Genomic DNA, 22,261 nt, shown 5'->3' on the forward strand with positions numbered 1-22,261 from the left:
CTGCTCCCCTGCAACTAGTATTTGGAGGTATGGTACCCCTGACCCAGAGATAACATTGGAACTTAAGCCATTGAGAGATCTGTCCTCCATGAGTTTATCTGGTCACCTTTAAAGCTGTCCAAATTAGTGGTTGTCATCATGCCATCACAAATTAACCATGAATTCCACAAGATAATTATGTGCTGTGTTAAATACTTACTTTGGTTCTCCTTCCAGTCAGCTTTATTGGATAATTCCTGGCTCTAGTGTCTGAGAGGGAGAAAAACTCCCTGTCCACTTTCCCCATGGCATGCATGATTTTATACTGGCAGGAACACAGGAGAGAATTTGACAGAGGGCAATCAATTGTTTTATATGGCTTCGTTCTAGAATGAAGTAAAGATTCTTATCTAGTTGTGCTGTGTCATGTATCTGAGAGCTTCTAGCTGAGTTCAAACCTAGCTGCTAACCTGCACCATGCTGAGTGTCTGGAAATTTCTCTGAAGGTTTTGCTAGGGAGCCTGACAGGTTCCACTTCCAAAATGTGTCAAAACTGATTGGCATAGTCCCATAACTGTTAGCAGAGAATACTACCGATGGCATGGATTCAACCACATATCCAACATTTTTTCTTTCATTGAATTATGGAATGTAAGGATTGGACTTTCAGAGGATCAAGGGACCTTAACATCTCGACGAACATTGCACTCACTGCAGGAATCTTCTACCACAGTTTCCTTAACAGATGGCCATCCAACCTCTGTTTGCACACCTCCAGCAAATACCTCCCAAGGCAGTCTGTACCATTGTTGTTGTTTTTTTCTGATGACCAACCAAAATCTACTTCCTTATTATTTAAACCCACTGTTTCTTGTCCTTCCAGAACAAGTCCGCCCCATCTTCTACATGGTGTCCCTTCAGCTGTCATACTGATAGTTATGAACAGTTATCATGCTACCCAGTAGTCTTTTCTACAGGCTAAATATATTCAACATCTCCAACTGTTTCTCATATTTTTTTCCTTCTAGGCCCCTTATTATCTTGGTTCCTTTCCTCTGGTAATAATCTAATTCATCAATGCCTTCCTAAACTCAGTGCCCCTAACTGGATGCAATATTGTAGGTGCATCTGACCAATGCAGAATAGAAAGGAATAATAAATTCTCTTGAATGTTTGCTAGTGCAGCCTAGGACTGTATTCACATTTTTGCAGCTGCATTATACTGCTGGCTCATATTCAGCTTATGATCCACAAGACATTCAGATCTTTTTTGTGTGTACTGCTGCCTAACATAGTCCTCTCCTGCACCCACATCCTATAACATTTTTTATTTTTCCTACTCAAATGTAGGGCTTTGCATTTGTTTCTGTTGAAGTTCAGCTTGCTTTTTTTGCCCAGTGTCCCAGCTTATCAAGAACCTCCTGAATCTTGATAGTGTCCTCCAAGATGTTTGCTGTTTCTCCTATCAAGTCATAAATACGTTGAACAGCACAGGGCCAAGGATGGAGCCATGCAGTATTCCACAACACTTCCCTCCAGGTTGATAAAAAGCCACTGGTGTATGCAATGGTTCTATATAAGATGGCCTACATTTTGCCATCTTCTCTACTAGACTTTCACAGGAGATTTTGTAAAATGGTTTGCTGAAATCAAGGTATGTTATGTCCATTGTCAGCTAAACTGGTCACTTTATCAAACAAGTATGTCAGAGAAGTTTGGTGTGATTGATTCTTGATAAACCCATGCTGGCTCCTGCCAACTATGCATTCTTTTCAAAATGCCTCTATGGCTGGTTTTGCTGTGATTACTAGAGGGATTGGACACCTTACTAGCTCATTTCTTATTTTTTGTTGTGGCCCAATATCATGAATCTTCCATGAGACTGATATTCCTATAAGTACACAAATGGATTGTGGGGTGTATCATGGGGATGCCCCCGTTCTCTTAGTACTCCCCCTTTTCCTGTCCTCTTTGTGGAGCCTGAAGAGGCTTAGCAGAGCAGGATAGCCAAGAGTTGTGGTCAGCTGAAAATTCACTAGTCCTCCAAAGCAACTCTGGCTGAAATTGACTAGCCTGCTGGTCATGCCTACCAAATTATTGGGCTTGGGTGGATTAGTGGATGTCCCAAAGACAGATCCAGCATTTCAGGGAGCTGCAGTGACTTACTACCCCTTCTGCATACCCATCCTGGCTGACTTGTCATATGAGAGAGATTGCTGTGAACGTGAGAAAGAGCTCAGAATCTATCACTGCATGGCCAAATATTGAGGACAATGGTAACTATTTGAGTGAATCACGGATGTAGATATTTTGGGTTTGTTCCCAGGCGGAAGGTGTCTGTTTCTGAGGCAAGCAGCAAATTTAAACCAAGTGTTTCTTCCTGCATGAATTTAGTCAGTGCACAGTCCTATCTGATAAAGAACCTGATTTGATTAGGTCAACCTTCGGGACCTTTGTTCTATGATCTAAGGAAGCAGAAATTTCTACCAAAGTAAATACTTTATAGCCACTGTGTCAAGAGAATGGAGTGTAGCAGCTAACAAATGCCAGATCCTGCATTCCTTGGCTATTCCAGCCTTCAAATAAGCAGCTTTGGCATCTAGAGATCCCAAAGTCTTGAGGTATGGAAGAAAGGGGGTAGTTGGAGTGCCTTTAGTTGCTGACCCATTGTGTATTTTGATATGAAAGTGTGTTCCATTGAGTCCATTGGGTTGGAATCTCAGTGGGAAAAGTAAACCAAGCCTCCCCTTCCCCATTACTTGGGAAACATATTGGAGTGGATAATGAATTTTGAACCTCAAGTAGAATTCTGATTTAAATGTAGGAAGTTAGACTGGATAAGGTTCAATTGATATTCCATGGCTAGAAGTTTCTAAAAAAATGTTCCATGATTATCAGCCCATGTAAAGAGATGTGGTCTACTCCTCTGATGATCACCTTGATAAACACAAAAGTAATAATACCTACATGCAGCTTACAAGCAGAAACCCACCCCATGCCATCTTAAGGGCAGTGGTTGATGGTTAGTTCTCCTATCAGTAGGTAACACTGGGTAGGAGAGGAAAGAATGGCAGGGAAATCATGTACATTGATTTTGTGAAAGCAGCAACACTACCAGCAACACTACCAGCCTTGTTGCTAGAGTGTGATAAAAGTAGGCTGATAAAAGGGCAGCAGCAGTTTTTATATGGGAATACTTTTCTCCCATTCATAGCTATATAGATGATCCCAGAGAAAGAAGGAATTAAATGCAAAACAAATATATGAAGTGAATGGATGGATAGGGGAAAACAGAAAGTTGTGATTGAATAGAGCTGATGAGATCTCCAAAAATGACATTATATACAGTATGTAAAGTACAAAAGCTATGTGTGAATCTGTATATGAACATGGTGGAAGCAAGGATTGTTTGTAAGGATGGAAAGATTTGGAGAGAAATAGCACATAAGAGTCCTGTAAATCAGATCTACTGTAGTTAGATTTCCTTTTCTTTTAAGTTCATTTGCTTACAACTTTTACTGCTCTTCTGCCTTTGTATGTTACTTGCCATGAAGGAGAATAGCCTGATGAATACATATGTATGTATCTTTTTCCTGATTAGTTATAGACAACTAAGACCTCATCAAGTTAGAGGGTTTGCCCCAAAGGTTATTTTATACTTACTTAAATTGAACTGCATTTGCCATTTGGTTGACTTAATTTAAAGAGATCCTTGTGAACTTTTCACAATCACGTATGATTTTCACCAACCCAAATAGTTTGTTATCATCCACAAACGTGGCCAGCTCTCTGCTTTCCCCTTGTAATAAATGGAAAGGCAAGCTCCTACCCCATGTTCACTGATGCCCAGACATACCCAAGTTTCAATTCACACTCGTCTCAAGCACAGAATTCACATTTGCACAAGGGACAGTTGCATACCCAGGTTATCTCTCCCCTTCTGCAAGACAGGATAGGCTTGTATCTTTGAAAATACTGCAACAGAACTCTAAGAGAAAAGGAGCAAACTGCTCTATATTTTTCCTCTTTTAGAGTGAATGTTGTACACATGACCAAAGTTAAAAAGGAAAACCTACATTCTTACTTTGCCTTTTTTTCTAATAAAGTTTGATTCTATTTATCCCTTTTGAGTTTAGCTTATATCCCTACTCAGGAGCCGATGATTTTGCTAGTCCTATGCCTCAGTGCTTTTCAGGAAGGCCTGGCACAATATGGTTCATGGGTCACGAAGTTGGACACGACTTAACGACTGAACAACAACAAAAATGCCTCAGTGCTACAGGGCCATGAAGCAACACTATATACTGTAATGTATTTTCCTTTTATCATTTTCCCTCCTTTTTACTTGTCAGTAAGACATACAGACGGTGGGAGCTTATGCAACGGTTAGAGGGAGGGCGCCAGGTAAAGGCATATCCGTCGAAGGTGGTGGCAGCAGTTGCACCCCAAGGTCGGTAGCAGAGCTAGGATATACGCTGCTGGAGCACTTCTGAGGGAGGGTGTTTGAGATCTTCGGCTCTCACCGTAGGGCTCGGCTCTACTGCAATGCATTTGATGAATGAATTCAGCGAGTCAGTTTATTCAGTAAGCCATAGTTGAGCAGCTGAGCTATTATGTGTTGCAAGCTATTCTAGGGATATGATCACCAAATCTTTGAAAATTTTTCTCACTATAATAACAGATTATGAGAAGAAGAAACAAAACCCGCCTTCAAACGCGCGGTTTTCTGAAAGCGAGGGAGATACAGCCCTCTCCCTCGCTGTTTCAAAACGCGCCGCAAGAACGTCTCGCGATGCTGTTAATTCTTAAAAGGCTGGTGGGCGGGGTTGCCTCCCGCGCTCGCGGATTGATTGGTTAGCTGGTTCCGCCTCTGGCGCGACGGAAAGCGCCACGTTCTGCTCTGCACAGAGAAAAGAGGAGGAGAAACAGCCATGGCCCGGCAAGTAGCCGAAGCCGGGGGAAAGTGGGCGTGGCTTTTTTCACGGCGACGAACCAATGAATAAGTGGTGCGCGCGCTCCGCATTTCGGCGTGCTGTGGCGTGTCCTGCGCGCGCACAGGGGCGAGGAGTCTCCTGCCGGGTCCGCCTTAGCGAGGGCTGGGCTAAGATGGCGGCGCCCGTCCTGCTGCGAGTCTCGGTGCCGCGCTGGGAGCGGGTGGCCCGCTACGTCGTGTGCCTGGCCGGAATTGTTCTTTCGCTCTACGCCTGCCACCTGGAGCGTGAGAAGGGTCGCGACCTCCAATACCGGGCGCTCTGCGACCTCAGCGAGCGTGTCCGGTGCTCTTCTGCCATCGCCTCCAGGTCAAGCAAGCGGGAAAATACGGGTGGGGGTTGAGGCGGAGGCCGCCAGGATCCTTCTTGGATTTGCTCTGTTGGCTAGCCGCAATCGTGCGAAAGTTGCGAGAGCGGCTGAGTGTCTGTAGAGTTTAAGTTACCCATCCTTTCTCCAAAATGATCCTGATTCAGATGTCGCTTGTCCCTCAAGTTTTTTGGGGTGTGTTTCCTCAGTCCTGAGGCTTTGCCTAAATTCACCCCGTGACTGAAAATTCATTTAGTAATACAAGAGTCGTAGAAATAAGTCATTCCCAATATTAATTTTTCTCTCTGAAGTCTGCCTTGTAAATAATGTTGGTCTGTCTTAGAGAGCTGCTAATCACTGAGCTAAAGGGATGCAAAGAGCGTACATTGTTTTTGTGGATCATAGTTTTCTTTATCAGAAGGCTGGATGCTGTTTTCAGTTAACAAGGAAGGAAAGAAAAAAGTGAAACATTACAAAGTCATGAGGTCAAAAGGCCTAGCATTGCAAAACAAACATACTGTGTAAATCACAACAGGAAACAGTGTGACTTACCAACTGGATTAGTTAAGCAGTATTAATAATATTAATGTATACAAAAAGACAGTGGTTTTGACAGAGCAAGTCCATTATCTATCTGATGGTGGCAGATATGTGAATCTTGTTATAATTGCCATTCATTTCCTGTTTTTACCTTAAGAGAGTGACTTTTTATGGTGCTTTGCATCAGGACTTTTAACTGAATTAAATGGAAAGGCACCAAGAAAGTTCAGAACATTGAATTAGGACTTTTCTGTTTATCTCTAGCCTGTTGAACATCGTTTCCAGGATAGGCTGCTAATCAGTGTTGATGAATTGATTTTGTAAGTACGCTTAGTGTCTGGATGCGCTTGAAGGAGAGCATGTGGTTGTAAATAAATAGTGGACTGAAGCAGAGAATGGAAAGAATGGGGTGAGGCTGCATAAGTCAGATATATGTGGGGGAAGACTGAATTCAGCAGTGTCTGTAGATGTCTCTAAAGTATGAGTGTATGCTATGGCTTATAAGCAGAATTTCACTGGAGTTTTGGTGTGGAAACATTTGGGGCCAAATGCTGAGTAGAGGTTTCTTGTGGAGCCAAGCATGTGTTGTGAATAGTAAAGAAGGTGCTTGTAAAATGAAGTGCATTTGTGCAGAACATACCAAAGCATCTGTTTTATTATGGACAGATGATCCTGTACCAAAAATGTTTATCACTTAACGATAAACACTTTGTATCTTGACCTCACGTGTTGAAAGACGGTCAGGTTGAATATACACTTGAGACTGTCCAACACTGTTAGATACTGCTTGCTAAAGTTGTTAGGTTTACTCTCAGCAATAAAATTGGTTCTTCTCAATCAGTTTCGTTCTGCAGACATTTTCCAAAGTTCTGTATTAAAAGCCTGCATCAAAAGGTTTATTTCTTGCATACCACAGTATTGACTTGTTAGTGCCTATCATTGTTAGTACCCTTTTTTTGAAGGTTGACTTGCTGCTGTTCAGAGGGAATGATATTATTTTGCAAGTAGAGAGATTAGAGCTGCTGTTGCATTCATACTACTGTGTGCTCTTATTTGCAATGATGTAATTTTTGCAGTATTCACACACAACTACTACTCATGAATCCAGTAATGTTTCCTTGTTCTGAGAAGTTTAGTTTTTTTTAATACAGTGTGTGCAAGGTCTAATTTAGCATAGTGGGGAAGAGTTTTTATAGACAGCAGGTTTATAAAGCATCATAGGATCTCAAAATTTTACATGAAAAGTTTTCAGCACATTTTTGGTTATTTCAATTCAAAGCAAATCCCTCAACTTTACTTAGTTCGCATATGTTGACTTAAAATTGGAAAAAATATTTTTGCCACTGCTTTAAGTGCTGGATATTGTTTTTTGAAGTTCAGAAACAAGTTCTGTTCTTTTCAGGCTGTCTTGGTAATTGTCGAAAGCAGCACAGTGAGCTTTTTTTCTGTGTTTATGTACTGTGCAGAACCTAGATTAAGTCCATTTCAGTAAGTGAATCCTTGCTGTTTGACTTAGCAATTTTTCCCCACGCTCCTGACAGCAGCATGATATTATTTTTTCAGTTGTGCTCAGAACTAAAGTGCCTAACCAGATACAGTGAGAGTCTTTGGCCCCTATTTCCTGTTGGCCAATAAAGATTTCACAATGAGACTGACCTATCTTTGCTTTTCTCCTAGAGAACCTGTGTCTTGTTCTGGTTTGAGGGATCAGTATTGTTTAGATCTCACCTAATACATATCAGTTTTAATTAGTAGACAGCTAGTGAGTCCTATCACAGTTAGTTTAGTTGGGGAGCAGGATGTCAAATCTAAATAAGGGTCAGTTCAAAATTTAAATAACCTCAGGTTAAGGGATAGACCAGAAAAACCAGTTAAAATGAGATGCAATAAAGGAATGTTAATCATGAGAACAGCACTGGTGAACCATTTTAGCTGGAGGGCTACATTCATTTTTCCACAGACCGTATGTCAGTAGTAAATCTGAGGAATGTTTAAAGTGTGTAGAACCAAGAAGAGCTCTTTTCTGTATTTCGTCTCCCTTTCTGCCACTGTATTTGCTTTCTTTGTATTGAGAAAAGGGAGCAGAGCTCCTTTCTAAAAGCATGTTAGAATTTAAGTTTGCTCAGTGTCAGAAAGAGACTACTCTTCTGCATTGCGTGCCTGATCTGTTGATTTTCTTCTGTACCGAAAAAGAAGTTCCTTCACAGGGAACAAATTGGCAGGGCAGGATGTGATTGTTTCCTGCATCATTGGGCCTGTGTGAGACTGGATCTTGGGCAAAAAGAGAGTGGGCAAGACCTGGTTTCTACCTTTCTTTCTAGAAATTAAGTAGCATTCATGATTTTCTAGTTCTCCATCCCTGCATCACCTCAGAAATCCTACAACAAACCTGTGGAGCACTTGCAAGAGTTTATAAGTGATGTGTAATTAAGTTTCATGTGAGTGAGAACATCCAGTTTTGAGTTCCCTTGAAACTTTTTGGAATGGTCTGCAAAGACACTGTACATTTTTAATAGAACTGCAGAAGCCCCAGATGCATACAGTAATTACTTTTCATGTTCGCTGTGCATTGAAAGAAAACTGGTAAAGCCAGCCTTGCAAATCCAGAAAAGTTACTAACATTGGCTTCATGTGTGTTTTAAGTTAGCCATTTGTATCCAAAAAAGTCAAGTATTGTACACGCCATCTTTCTCTTTGATTGCCTAGCTTCCCATGGGTGACAAGGGAACTGGCTATTTTCAGCTCTGTACTAAATTTGAGGTTGGTGGACTTCTGGCAACAGCAACACTTGTGGGGTATTTCTTCGGGGTTGGTTGTTGAATCTTGGCATCCTCCTGCGTGTTGAAGTTTTTGCTAGAGAGGGCATCTTCTACAAGTGTCATGTTTTCAGAAGTTGAGTAACATCTTAACATTTTATAGACATAGGAAACTTGGACATTTGTGTGCAGAAGCAGCATTTTCCAGTAGTTTTCCAGTTTAGAATTGGGAAATGCCTGTGAAATTGTAAACTGGTTGCGATAGTGATGCAGTGAAGATATGGTTTATTTAAAAAGGAGAAGTGACAAAGGGGAGCTTGCTGAAGTCGTGCCAGTGGTTTTGTTTGGTTTCTTGCTATGGATATATGACAAGGAAATAGATCGAACTGGATTTGAATTTTGAAAAGGTTTGAACTGAAGGTGGTAGAGTCCAGGATCAAATAACTTAAAATTATAGCTAATGAGACTTAGGCTGGAAAACTGATTGTATGTCTTTGTATAATCTTAAGAGTAATGCAATAGAAACTTTCAGTCCAGTTATGCACTACTTATTTAGATGTGTATTCAATAGCTTGTGCATCCAAATATTGATAGTTTCTTGTCCAATCCTCTCTGTGGAAAGAAATTGACCATGGGGTTTTGGATAGATTTGGGCCAAAAAGGTTTCCTCTGTCTCTTTGCTTCAATAAACAACTATATGTATATCTGAAAGAAAATATTGTGGACTAATGTAATATTCCTAGCATAAAGGCCAGACAGAGGACAACACTTTCCCACTTGTCTCATTTGTCTCATTTGTCCTTACACTGCTGCCAGCCTTGCTGATTTCTAGTCAACTTGCATGTGGATCTGTGTTGCTCTGTTTAGATATTACTAATGATCCTAGTGTTCAGTTAAAAAATGCTTCCAGCATGTTTCAGAAATCCAAAAGATGTTGCCTGCAGGCTTATGGTCAGAAAGGAACAATACAGGAGGAAAAGAAATTAGAGGAAAAAAGCAACTGTATCTCTTGGTTACTAGTTCCACAGGTAGTAATCAAAGAATTGGGTCTAATCAAGTGGAAAGGTTGCTGTTGCTTCCTTTCATGATTCAGCGGATGGCAGATTGTAGCTAGAGAAAGGGATCTCTCAACTAGATGTGTACTGGGCATGATGGAAGATGCTTGATTGCAATTTCTTCCCCCTCTGATGGTATGAACAATGGTAATTTTATTGGTGACAGCCAATGTGGTGCAATGGTTATGCCACCATGCCAGAAACTGGGAGACTGTGAGTTCTCGTCCTCCCTTGGGCACTAAGCCACTTGGATGACCTTGTGTCAGTCACTTTCTCTTAACCATAGGAAGAAAACAATGGCAAACCACTTCTGAAATCTTGCCAGGGAAATTGCAGGGATTTCTCCAGGCAGTCACCAGGAGTCCACACTGACTCATAAGCAATAATAATAATAATAATAATAATAGCAGCAATAATAACAATAGATGCATATTCATGTGGTCCTCATCTAGAGTTGGAGTCAATTGTCTATTTGCTAAATTTTATCTTCACAGCACTGATAACTTTGCAATATATTTTTGGATTCTTTGTGTAACTATTGCCAAGTTTCAAATATACCTTTTCTAATGGATTGGGCCACAGTTTTGTTTGTTCAGGTACTTTGTGAGTCTTATATTGGAGCAGTTAGGGAATGTGAACTGTGCAGTCCAAACATATTTGGAGGATGTAAAGTTGGGGTAGGCTGTTCAAAGGGGGGGGGGGAGGGAAGATAATTTGTATCATACAAAGTAGTAAGTATTTTTCTGATTCTGAAGTCTCCTTGTGCCACTGAATGTCTGCTCCCTTTCTCCAAATTTTGGATCAGTTTTTGCTCTCCATAAATCTACCCAAGTATTTGATATTCTGCTTTTAATTCAACTCATATCAACATTTATTAAAACACATTCAAATGAAGAAAAAATAATATGTTCGCAGTGGTCGCTACAACCAGAATAAGTTCATGAACTAATGCCCAAATTGCAGTTGTCCAATAAGTTATCTGGGCAGAAGTCTGGAAAGACAGTGTTGCAAGAATTGGCAACTGACATCTTTCCTGGAGGCTTGCATAAAAGAATTGGGGCCAAATCATGATGTGCATTTTCTGGACCAGAAGTTGACATCTCATTACAATTCCTTACTTTAGGTATATTCTTTTTATCATGGCCCTCAAGGGCTGTTGAGAGCATTGCTATCTCTCTTAATGCATGTAACCCCTTTCATAGTTCAAATACAGAGGCATATTCAGAAATCAAACCACAAGACCATAATTTTAATGTGCCTAAACCACTGGGGAAATTCAGCTTAGCTGTTAAATCAATCCATTATCAGTACTGTAAAATGTGTGTGTTAATATGATTTGACCTGAAAGAGAGGGAGGAAGCTTTTGTAAAGATCTTTACTTAGTGGTCTGAATGCAATTAATTTGCTTTCTGGGAAGCAAATCTGTGGATTTTTTGGGGGTAGGGCCAATGAACAATCTCAGATTGTTGGGTGATATAAATTTGGCCACACCTAATTCCTTCCCTTTGGAATGAGGCCTCCCCAAGATCCAGGTGGCCCCACCCTTCTTGTGTTTTGGAAGGCCTTTGGCTGGGATGGGGGTAGCCCCTTCCAAGGAGTGGGTGTGCTTTGTTGCTGCCTGTTTTTTGCCATCTTTTTTCCTTGTTTTTACTATTGAATTCCCCCCCCCCCCGTTTTTTACTTGTGAACTGCCTAGAGTTGCTGGGATCCAAGCAATGTATACATGTAATAAAATATAAAAGATATGTAATATATAAATCTAATAAAATAAATAAGTATAAAACTTGCCTTATCATATATTTGGGAGCTGGATCTCTTCACCCACTATTGTCTGCCCAGCCTTTTCCAATCTGCTGCCCTCCTGAGGTTTTGGATTGAGTACACTGAGTACAGCCATAGTACCACTGAGTCATGTGTTAGTTAATCATGGTTTATTGAATCATCCACAGATGGCTAAGATAAGCCAACATGTTGAGCCATTACCAATGAATTTGTAAGCCATATTGTCTGCAACCCATGCTGCAAAACTAAACAGTGTCCCTATTGTATGTATCATCTATTCCTTCCATCTGCAGTTCTTCTTTCTGGAGATGTCAGGATCAAAGTGTGCCTTTTATACATAAAACATGTGCTATTACACTAGCTGTGGACTCTTTTCAATTCCTGGGATGGGGAAGAAAAGAGCAGGGAATAGATGGGTTAGGATTAGGGTCAGAGTGAAAGCTGCATAACAAGAAGCAGACCTGCTTATATTTTATGGTTGGTAGTTGCTTACTAGTAATTGTCCCTAACTCTTCTAAAAAGTTGCATTAATTTAAAAATCAGCATTGATGTTCTGTTCTCAAGCAGAAGATAGTGTGGGCCCGGTGAGATGCAGCATGTTGGAGCGTTGTCTAGAGCAGCCAAACTCTCAGGCCAAGAGCCAGGCATAAGACAAGGTGTGACCAAGTTCAGCACTACGGGTTCTGTTTTGTATGACTGTGTTCTTGCATACTCAATGCATGATCAGTGCCAAGTTGCCAGTACTTGTGCAGTACTTAAAAAGGTTCATTGAATTGGGTCACAAGCCTCATGTTTTAGGGCTCAGGTGGTTTAGGCTCATCCACACAGTGCAGGCTGGGAATGCAGTAACTGAGTTAACCTGTGGGAACTTTTTCGAGTAATGTTTTAAAGTTGGCATGTTTAAACCAATTTGCCTTTTTGTTTGCCCCTTTTCATCCATTGAAAACAAATCCGAGTAGGGCTTAGTTAAAAATGGATTACCCGTCTAACTGGTTTTGACATCATACATACATTTCTTCTTAATCTAGAGATGTGATGGGACATAATTTTAGGAATATTTAACTGGTTTTCCTGATCTCGGAACAGATAGCAGTTTTCGTATACTGATCCCAACTGTATTCAGTTTAGTCCCTGAATATTGTTTTTACTGAGACAGGAAATGTCTCCAGGGTTTCTAGGGAAAATGTCTACTTGCCTTGAAGCCTGGGTCTTTCATATGTGAAGGATCAGCTCTATGATAATGCTGTAAGCCTTCTAGGCTAGGATCACACTTTGCACTAAGCCATAATATGGTCTCTGGAGCCCCCTTCTATGCAGTTCCACAAATTATTTAAAAAAATATTATAATCCCTAAAACAGCTTTTTAAACAAAAACTCCAATTACCTTAAAAGTTGGCAAATCCATCTACTTTTCACCATCACTCCCCACATTATGATCCTCAGGCTCCTAAAATGCAACATTTCCTAGCCCCTATTTCAGTTGAGATGCCAAGGCTTAAACCCAGTGCCTTCTTGTAAAAATATTTTAGAAGAATAGAACACATTTCTTTGCATAATTTGATATACTGTTATTATATGGTTGAGTGAATGTGTGTTATAGTCAGGTGATTTATATTAGTTTAGTATGTTAATATTTAGAATTCTTTTTCTGTTTAATTTTTTATTTTATTTATTCATTGGATTTTATTCTTTTTCTTTTAATTTGTATATTTTTCTGTATTTCTCTTTTAAAAATTGCGATTACATTTTAAAAGACCTGATGCCTTCTACATTCAAAACAGGCATGCCTACTTTTAACCGGTATCTTCCCCATCCGTGTTGCTCTTGATTTCAGAAATGTGGAAACGTGCTTAGCATATCTGGAAGTTAGTCATATCTGCAGCAGGGTTCAGGTTAATTCAAGCAGATTGTTGCTTTTCACTTGTATTCTGACAAACTTTCTAGGCCGGGGGGAAAGAGTGCCTGCTGAGTCTCATATGGAGTCCCATTATGGGCTGTTTTCTGCCTAGCTATAGGAAATGTTATGATGGGAAATGAAAAGTACTCTACAGCCAGGCATTTTAAATTTTATTTTATTTTATTTTATTTTAAAGTACATTAATGAGAGCCAGTTTGGTGTAGTGGTTAAGGCACCAGGCTAGAAACAGGGAGACTGTGAGTTCTAGTTCCCCCTTAGGTGTGAAGCCAGTTGGGTGACTTTGGGCCAGTCCCTCTCTCTCAGCCCTAGGAAGAAGAAAGAAAGGGCAAACCACTTCTGAAATCTTGCCAGGAAAACTGCAGAGACTAGTCCAGGCAGTTGCCAGGAGTCAACCCTGACTTGAAGGCAAAAAACAAACCTGAGTCTGCAAGTAAGTGATGGTTACTATTTGAAATGAAATTTGCACAGATTTTGTGCTTTGCACTGGGGATAATGGGTTCACGTTATTCAGAATGGTCAATAGAGAGAATCCGTACTGGTGAAGGTAATGCTTTGTGCTTAATTGTATGAAGGGCAATGGGTAGCATCGTGCTTGTGGTAGGTTAGGGCTCACACATTGCACTAAAACATAGCATGGCTGTTTCATTTTAGATTAGTGAGTTATGTCATTAGCAACTTTAATTTATATTTATTTGTATTTCAAATTTGTCACTGCCCATCTCACTGCAGAGTGACTCTGGGCAGTTAATGGTTATTAAACTGTAATTTATGATGTAGCATGTTGTGTTATCCCATCCAGTTGTGGGTTATTTTTGTAAGCCATGGTTTATATTCATAACCTAACATAATCTGAAGGCTGTTTAATAAATTAGCAGGGAAATCTATCTGTCTGTCTGTCTGTCTGTCTAATAATACTATATGATATGTATTCTCAGACCTGTTCCTAGTGCATGGGTGTATAAATGCATTGTGTGTATACATTTATATTTTTATTATATCAAGAACTTACCACTTAAGACTTAATGGTCCATTTTCTTTCAGATGGGGCCGAGGATTTGGCCTATTAGGCTCCATTTTTGGAAAGGACAGTGCAATAAATCAACCAAACAGTGTTTTCGGTCTTGTATTCTATATACTGCAAATGTTGCTTGGTAAGTAGCAGACTCCCCCTTGCCTACCTTTTCCTTATTTTTTGTTCCTCTAGGCAAAAAGGCAGGATATAAATTGTTGTTATTTCAATCTAGTAATCAAAATCTTGTATGTATTGACTTCTAACAACTGTAGTATGCACTTCACTAATCTCCCATTTCACTCATGTCTGCCTGAGAAATGTGATGTCTAAGTCACGTTCATAGTGCCTGCAGATCCTAAAGCAAAGCTGGAAGAAGTTGCTAATTCCCCGGCATTTCAAATCAGCTTTTCTTTCAGAATCAACACTGTGAAGAACTGGGGCTGATAATCAGATTCCTCTTTTCCTCCTTCCATTGTCCATGATATCTAGAATTTCCTTCAGAAACTTCTCCATGGAGTGCCTACCCACTCCTTTAGATCCAGGCCAGACTTGTAAATAGCCATTGCTATGGTTGCTTATGGCTGGTGGCAAGGAAAAATTCCCTCTAAACAACCAGATTGGAAATTTTTAATAAAAATAAACACATCTCTTTTTCCCAAAGTTTAATAATTAAATTGTAAATGATTATGCACAGGTAATCATGATGCATTATGCACAGTGCTGTTTTTTGTGAGTGTATTTGCAGGTGTGTGTAACAGTGTGTGCTCCTGTTCACCCCTGTCTGCCCTTGCCTCTTTCATCCTCCCGCTCCCTCTCTTCTACTCTCCCTACTATCAGATTCAGGTTGTGGGGCCAGGATCCATTCCCTGTTTGCATGCGCTAGAAAAATGCCATGCATGACATTGTTGCTGTGTAAAACAATGTAGGGAGGACTTGTGCATCTTCTTCATGCTGAGACACAGGAGCTGTACCCGCAGTGAGTGTGTATGAATTTCCTATAGGAGTCCTAGATCCTCTGCTTCAACTTCTTCAGTGACCAGTTTTTCAGTTCTGTTATGAAATACCTTTTGGACCCTCAGACAGTGGCAAATGTGTTTCTTAACTGAGCAGACACCATAAAAAAACATCTTTAATATAATGAAGAAAATGTCTCATAACATGTGTGAAGACTGGATTCATGCATTATGCTAGGTTCCCATACCATATTATAGTAAAACCATTTTATGGCTTAATTAAATTATGTGAGCTCAGTCATAATGTTGCTTCATTTTCTGGAGACAATTAAGAGAATTTGGCGCCCTCCAAGGGTTCATGTGTTCTTCTTTCCCCTCCTGTCCCCAGTTTTGTGCTGCTTCTCCAGCCTGCAAATTCAACCCTTCCCGTTTTTCAAAAGCAAACCTGAACATTTTTAATGCTTCACAAAATTAACTGCAGAGTAAAATTTGCAAACTCAGATTTGGATTGCAATTAATTGTGGGTAGTGCTTAATGCCCATACAACAGTGTATCAAAGTTTGTTGTAAAAAGAGCAAGGCAAGATAATGTGTGTTTCTTCAGTTCTTAAAATCAGTGGGCTAAGAATCCTGGGTCTTTTTCTTTAAGACTATAGAAATTAGTGGGTTTGCTAATATACATAATATCTATGTATAAACTAATGAGAATCATAAATTATAGTACAGTCTTGAAACTCCTGAACTGTTGGGAATGTACAGTGTCTATCTGTTGAAAGAAGGGATGTGTATATTTAGGATGGTGGGAGAGATAGACATCAATTTGCTTGGCTTTTCTGATCGTAGCCATTGTCATAAGTGCTGGATCTGAACATGTGGTCCTTCTAAGTGAGTATGTTGTTTCCCACAGTAGCCAGTCAGATGGTTCTGGAAAGTCCATGGTCAGGACATAAGGACCACATTCTCCTTTATCTAGTGGCAGAAAAGTAGAGGCACTCTGCCTCTGAATTTGGAAATTCCTTTTAGTCATAATTATGAACAGAAGTGGATAAAGCTCTTCTGTGCATGCATCTAATTTCCTCTTAAATTCTGCTCAGCTAGTGACCTTTGCCATATCTTCAGCTAACAGTTATCCATAAATCAGATTCTTTACAGTAGGTGTTGCCTTTACGGTATTTTAGAAATGCTTTGAGAATGGAATCAGCTACCTAGAGAACTGGTGGGCTCCCTTTCACTGGATGTATTCATGTGGAGGCTAGACAGTCATTGGTCTGGGATGCTATAAATTGAATTCTGGAATGGGGCAAGGTGTGGCCCCTTCCAGTTTTATGATTCTGTGAAAAGGGCATTGCTTATATCCTTCACATTGGCACACAGCGAACAGCCTTTTACTACTTTGTCCTTAAGGCTTCCAGTTGGGGAGAACTCTTCTTCTTGATTGGTTTAACAAGCATTTTGAAATGGTACCAGGGTGATTTGACCACATTTTGGACTTCTTACCCCTTTACCTGAGGTCTTGTTGATGGATAAAGCTTGTAACAAATAGGAAGCAACAGCAGTAACTACTTGTCTTCTTCTTCTAGGTATGACAGCAAGTGCAGTAGCAGCGTTGGTCCTCATGATGTCCTCCATAGTGTCAGTAATAGGATCTTTGTACCTGGCTTATATTCTGTACTTTGTGCTGAAGGAATTCTGCGTTGTCTGTGTCATCACATACTTGCTGAACTTCGTTCTCTTGATCATCAACTACAAACGACTAGTATACTTGAACGAGGCCTGGAAACGGCAACTCCCACCCAAACAGGATTAACTCCTTTGCAAACTTTTGACTGATGGTTTGAAGGCCCGGCTTCCATTTATGTTTATTTCACAGTAAAAAGAAAATCTTTTTAATTATTCATATCACATGCTTTCCCCAGGAATCATAACTAATTTAATTAGAGTGAATCAAAGGAAAGGGGCCCTGGGTAACTTCTCTGCTAAATAGCTGTGGTGAGGAACTGTTTGAGAAAGTCTTAACCTGATCAGAGACAAGCTTTAACTCTACTTTGAAGGAGTTCAGAGAGGCAAATTCTTTACTCCTTCTTTACCCCTTCCCCAAATATTCCAAGTAGGTTATACTTGCTAGGAAGTCTCCCATCTCGGTGTAAATTCCATTGAGATGTGGGAGTCTTAACTGGGAGATCATGATTACATTGTTCTAGACTTTATAGGTACCATAGGGAAATGTTGCCATGTTTACATTATGTGTATTGATAGCCAAGGGGATTTGACCCACATAGACACAACTAGGACACTTACTACAACTTGGTGCGTAGTGGTAGGAAGGGCTGGCTGTCTCTTGGCAAAGAAAGAAGTTCAGCACAGCTCAGCCAAGTGTTGACTAGAAGCATAGCAACTTTGAAAAATTGTCCATTGGGACATTTTTAAAAAATGAAATTGAAATTAGTTCATTTCCCTGGAGAAGATGTGCAACAAAAGATCTTTGCTGGGATGTCTTTTCCCTGGCTATGTCTAAAGAAAATGGAATTCAATGGTATTAAAAAAAAACTGAACTAAGTTGGGTTTCCATGCAACATTCAAACTGTTTTCTGTGAATGGCAAAGATCTTTCTTTGAGGATGCTTAACAAGGGGAATGGGGCATTTTGAGTTGCCCAGACCTCATCAGTAGGAAATCTATACAAATGGAGTTCAAGGGGCAGAATTGGCTGTACACTTCAAAGGGATGTCAGACAGCCAAATAATGTTACTGATTTGATTATGATATTTCTAGCTGCTGTATAGAGTTACAACTTGACACTGGATCCCAGTGACCCACTGGTAAATGAGTGCACTGAAGAATTAGGATGCAGTCCCTTAGTGAGATCTGTTGTACATAAGTTCCACTGAAGTGAAGAGGGATTGTATAAAGAAATGTCAATGGAGGGCGCTTTAATCCTCCTGAGCAATTCCCCTTCATTTATTGAGGCTTGTATAGGAAATACAAATTATGAACATAAATAGATTTATACCTGTAGGGACAGAACAATTCCAAATTCCTACTTACAAATTTGGCGTAAGGTTTAGGTAGATGCACATTGATTCCCCCTACCCCATGGGGAAATTTACAGTTAGGGTAAAGGAAATAGATGGTAAACAAAATTGGCCCAAGATTCAGTCATGGTTCCCCTTGAAAGAGTTGAAATAATTTCCCATTCATATCATATTGTCCTAAAATGCAGTGTTTTTTAAAAGTGCCTTCTGTCTTACAAACCAAATATTGGGGGTGTTTGAAATTGCCAGGCAGAAGGGTTCTTACATATATGTAATATTTTTGATGAATCAAACCTTTGCAGTATGTAGAAAGCGATCCCTTGGGGCTTCCCTTATACCAAGGCACACTGGTACCATAAACAGATCCTTGTAGGACATACCTGGAGTTTGGGGCTAGGTTTAGAGAGGGCAGGATGCTGAATCTCTGTCAACACGTCATGGCTGATTGGGACAACTGTGAGCTCTGCAATCCATGCTGGCTTCTGCTTTTCCTGCTGGAGTATTTTAGAGAGACAGGCTAGTTGCCTTTTCTCAGAACACTTTCACACTGCACTACTCCTAAAATTTTGTCCACTATATTTAGATTTAGGGCCCAGTTCACCCAGGAGCCTCTCAGTGTGCCTTGGCATGACAAGGAAGCCTTGGAGGATTGTTGCGGTTTCTTATATGACAGCTGCTTTGGCCAATGCTGGGTCATAGCTGTTCCAAGCAAATCAGAAGAGCTGCTCCTTAGCAAGGCTGCCGTGTTTCTTACTGCGGTGGCAAAACGAGGAACCTGTTGCAGCAGCCGGTTTATCCTTGGAATAGCAAAAAGGTACTAAAGGGTTCCGGAGTACAAGTGAGTTACAGCATTGATAGGATCGAAAAGGAGTTCTCAGTAAGTGACTGAAGCGGCTGTTGAAAGCACACGGATGCTGCAATCTGCCGGAGGCTTGTGATGCGAAGTCACTAGTTGGGCTCCCTGAGATATTCATACAGTTCTTATGCTCAAATGATGAACAGAATTTGGAGTGCTTGTATTAAGGGTAAAAAGCAGTTTTGAAAGCAGTTTTGGCATTCTTTGTAGCAGAGAGAGTGGTGCACCCTTGGATCCTAACAGGCTAGCTAAGGCGATTGAGTCAGGCCAGAATATATCCAGAATACTGAAAGAAACAAAGGGTGTGTTGTTGCCAAAAATATGTGTCCTGTTGTTTTCTTACCATCGGCTCTGAGCTTGCTTCCTCCTGCTTCATGCCCAAGAAGAGCGATCTTTTGAAAAGCTCCCTTTTAAAAATCCAGTCTGTATCTTAACCCTTTCCTCCTCGTGAGTCCGTAAGAGGTCATCTTTTTTGTGTCATTTCCTAAACATCAGCATTGAGGTATGAATGCGATTCTCTTGCGTTTTGTAAAAGTGCAGCATTTTTTTCCCAGTGGGAGCAGCATCTGCTGAGGATGGATGTCTGACAGTATTTAAATGCCTGCCAAATGAACAGTCCAGTTGGTTTATGTGCAGAACTGTGGTGGAGCACAAGACTAATGGAGGGAGACATGTGTTTATGGTATATATATATATGTGTGTGTGTGTGTATATATGTATTAAAAAAAGAACACTACATTCTGCTTGTTGTCCTTGTCAGAAAAAGAGTTTCTCAGAAATACATTTTGTATTAACCAGAGTACAGTTAAAGCTTGTCTTGAATTTTGAAATTAGAGCTGATGGCGGGGCGCAGGCGGTGTAATTTAGAAATTTTTGTTACATTTGATATGTGGAGAATATTTCCAAGTTTATACCCTCACTGATAAAATTTTATTTTAAAACATTAATGTAACATAATGCGAGGCTTTATTTTTTTACATGTCTGCAAGTGAGATGGGGCTTTTCTATCTTTCTAAGCAGATTTCCATTATCTATACATAAGTCTCAACTCTAGGGGACACAGGGAAGTTATAGTTTTCTTCCTAGGACTCTCTTCCTTGGGGGTCACATTGTTCCCCCTGCTGAAAAGTTACCTGTTCTGCTCCTTTCTCTTGATCAACGCATCAAAACCTTGAATGTTGACTCTATTTTTTTCTTGTTCAAGGACAGAGGTTTGAAGGTATCAGTCACCTTGTGTACTTTTAAGCAAAGTCCTGACTTCTGTACCCCTCTCCCCCTTCTCCAATTTCAGTAGTATTCTGTGGTGTTAAACAGTCTAAGCAGCCATCGTTTGTGTTGGAAGAGTCGCTCTCAATCAGGTCCCTTCAGGCATGTTGGGACCCCAACTCCCAGAATTCCTAGGGAGCTGCAGCTGCAGCACTTTGGGGAAAGGGCCAGATTGGAGAAGGTTGAGGTAGGGACAGCAGGGCACCCTTCTCTGTCCAAATGGAAAATTGGTCCTCCCAAGTACTGGGCTGTGAGCAGCAGGCCAATATTTCTAACGGAGTGGAAGCCTACCCTCCTTGCGTGTGGTGATATTTGCAGCAAGCGGGTGGTGGGCAAATCTCCCTGCAAGTGTGGCTCTCTGCTGCCTTCCCTCTTCTTCCCTGAAGGTAATTCATTCTCTTTAAGGTGGCAATATTACAAGGCTGCTTGGCCGCACTCCCAAACCTGTTCTGAGCTAGGTGGACGATGGAGGATGCAGCATTTCCCTGTTTTTCGCCAGTGCAACTTTTCCCTGCTTCGATCCCAATTCTTTCCTTTTAATTTGGAAAGCCCAGGAGCCCCTGCTCTCTGGTTCTGTCTCATCACCTAAGTTGCCTCTAATTTTATGCCAGTGTGGAAGAGGGAAACTTTTTTTCAGTGATAAAAGCTCAGGTTTTTTACTAATGTGCCAGGAGTTGTTTTCTTGAAGATCCATTTAATTCTCCTCCCCATCACCACCCTGAACCCACCACATCTCTCCCACTTGTTGATGGCTCAAGAGAAAGAAAGGGCTCTGACAGCTTTTTCCAAGAGAAAAAAGTTTCTGTGAGTCAGACCACTGCTTTTTCTTTTCTTGGGGAATCTTACTCGTCCTTCCACACTTGGGAGTATATATGGTTCTCAGTGCCTGTAATGCAATTTTGAATGGATGAAGGCTTTTTTGAGATACCAGAAAATGTATCCATGAAGCAGATGGCTCCATTGCATCTTTTATATCTCCACTCCCAGGAAAGGTTTCTGTCACTTAATTTTCAGGAGGAATTAAGGAAAAGTAGGGAGAGAAATCTATATACTTGGAAGAGGAATATTTCTACTAAGGCAACTCTTTAAGGGAATTATCACAGTGGGCTCTAGTCCAGAATGAGATGAAACTCTTTCAGAAAATAATTACTTTACTGCTCAATTAGATTTTTTGATCCAAAACAAAAACACAAAAACTGATAGATTTTTTTGCAGGTTAGTATCTCCTGATCTGTATGAACAAAAATTGGTCAAAATAGATTAAACATTTGCTTGGATTCTTTCAATACTGATTAAACCTAGTAAAACTAGTCTGAAGAAGATGAAGTATTCCGTTTCCATTTTTTTAAAAATGTATTAAGCATGGCCTAAATATTCAATGTGTGTTCTGTCTCGTATGTTTGATCTGACAAATTTTTGATGTGCTTCAAACTCCAGAACATCTCCATCTCAATTGGAGTCATTCCATTTTTATTTTTATTTTTTTGGTTCAACATAGGACTGTGACATTCTGAAATCGAAATTCAATTTTGCTAACAGGGGAATTAAAACCATGTAAATATTGTAAGAATGTTTATTTGTTGCACATAACTTTTTTGGTATAAAAATAAATGTAGAAATTATCTGTGGATGTCTTTGCAGAATGCTTTGTAATCTCCTGTGCTGATTTGTCTCCACCCCTCACTGAAACCATAAATTCCTTGATCTTTAGTTACCAAAGACTAGCCATTTTCTAGACTTTACTTTTTAAATACAGTGTTCATGTTAAAAGTGCCAAGTTTTAAACCAAAAATGCACAGGGTTGCAGTGGCTGAAT

General features: G+C 40.3%; 1 protein-coding gene across 1 annotated transcript; it reads left to right on the plus strand.

The window, feature by feature from the left end:
• Positions 1-5,029: 5,029 nt before the first annotated feature.
• Positions 5,030-21,967, plus strand: VKORC1L1 (vitamin K epoxide reductase complex subunit 1L1). Its single transcript, XM_007429678.4, has 3 exons — positions 5,030-5,279; positions 14,370-14,479; positions 16,873-21,967. Exons 1-3 carry the CDS (start codon positions 5,086-5,088, stop codon positions 17,097-17,099), a joined length of 531 nt encoding a protein of 176 aa, XP_007429740.1. The 5' UTR covers positions 5,030-5,085; the 3' UTR covers positions 17,100-21,967.
• Positions 21,968-22,261: the final 294 nt, after the last annotated feature.

This window comes from Python bivittatus, unplaced genomic scaffold (assembly GCF_059951505.1).
Source record: "Python bivittatus isolate LINGU-HERP-01145 unplaced genomic scaffold, Pbiv_v1 ctg000690_np1212, whole genome shotgun sequence".
Lineage (NCBI taxonomy): Eukaryota > Metazoa > Chordata > Lepidosauria > Squamata > Pythonidae > Python > Python bivittatus.

What these genes read in the sequence shown, in the direction of transcription:
- VKORC1L1 (XM_007429678.4), top strand. Translation starts at nt 5,086, where the DNA reads ATGGCGGCGCCCGTCCTGCTGCGAGTCTCGGTGCCGCGCTGGGAGCGG. An exon ending in TCTTCTGCCATCGCCTCCAG is followed by an intron (nt 5,280 to 14,369) that starts GTCAAGCAAGCG and finishes ATTTTCTTTCAG; the next exon opens with ATGGGGCCGAGGATTTGGCC. An exon ending in TATACTGCAAATGTTGCTTG is followed by an intron (nt 14,480 to 16,872) that starts GTAAGTAGCAGA and finishes TTCTTCTTCTAG; the next exon opens with GTATGACAGCAAGTGCAGTA.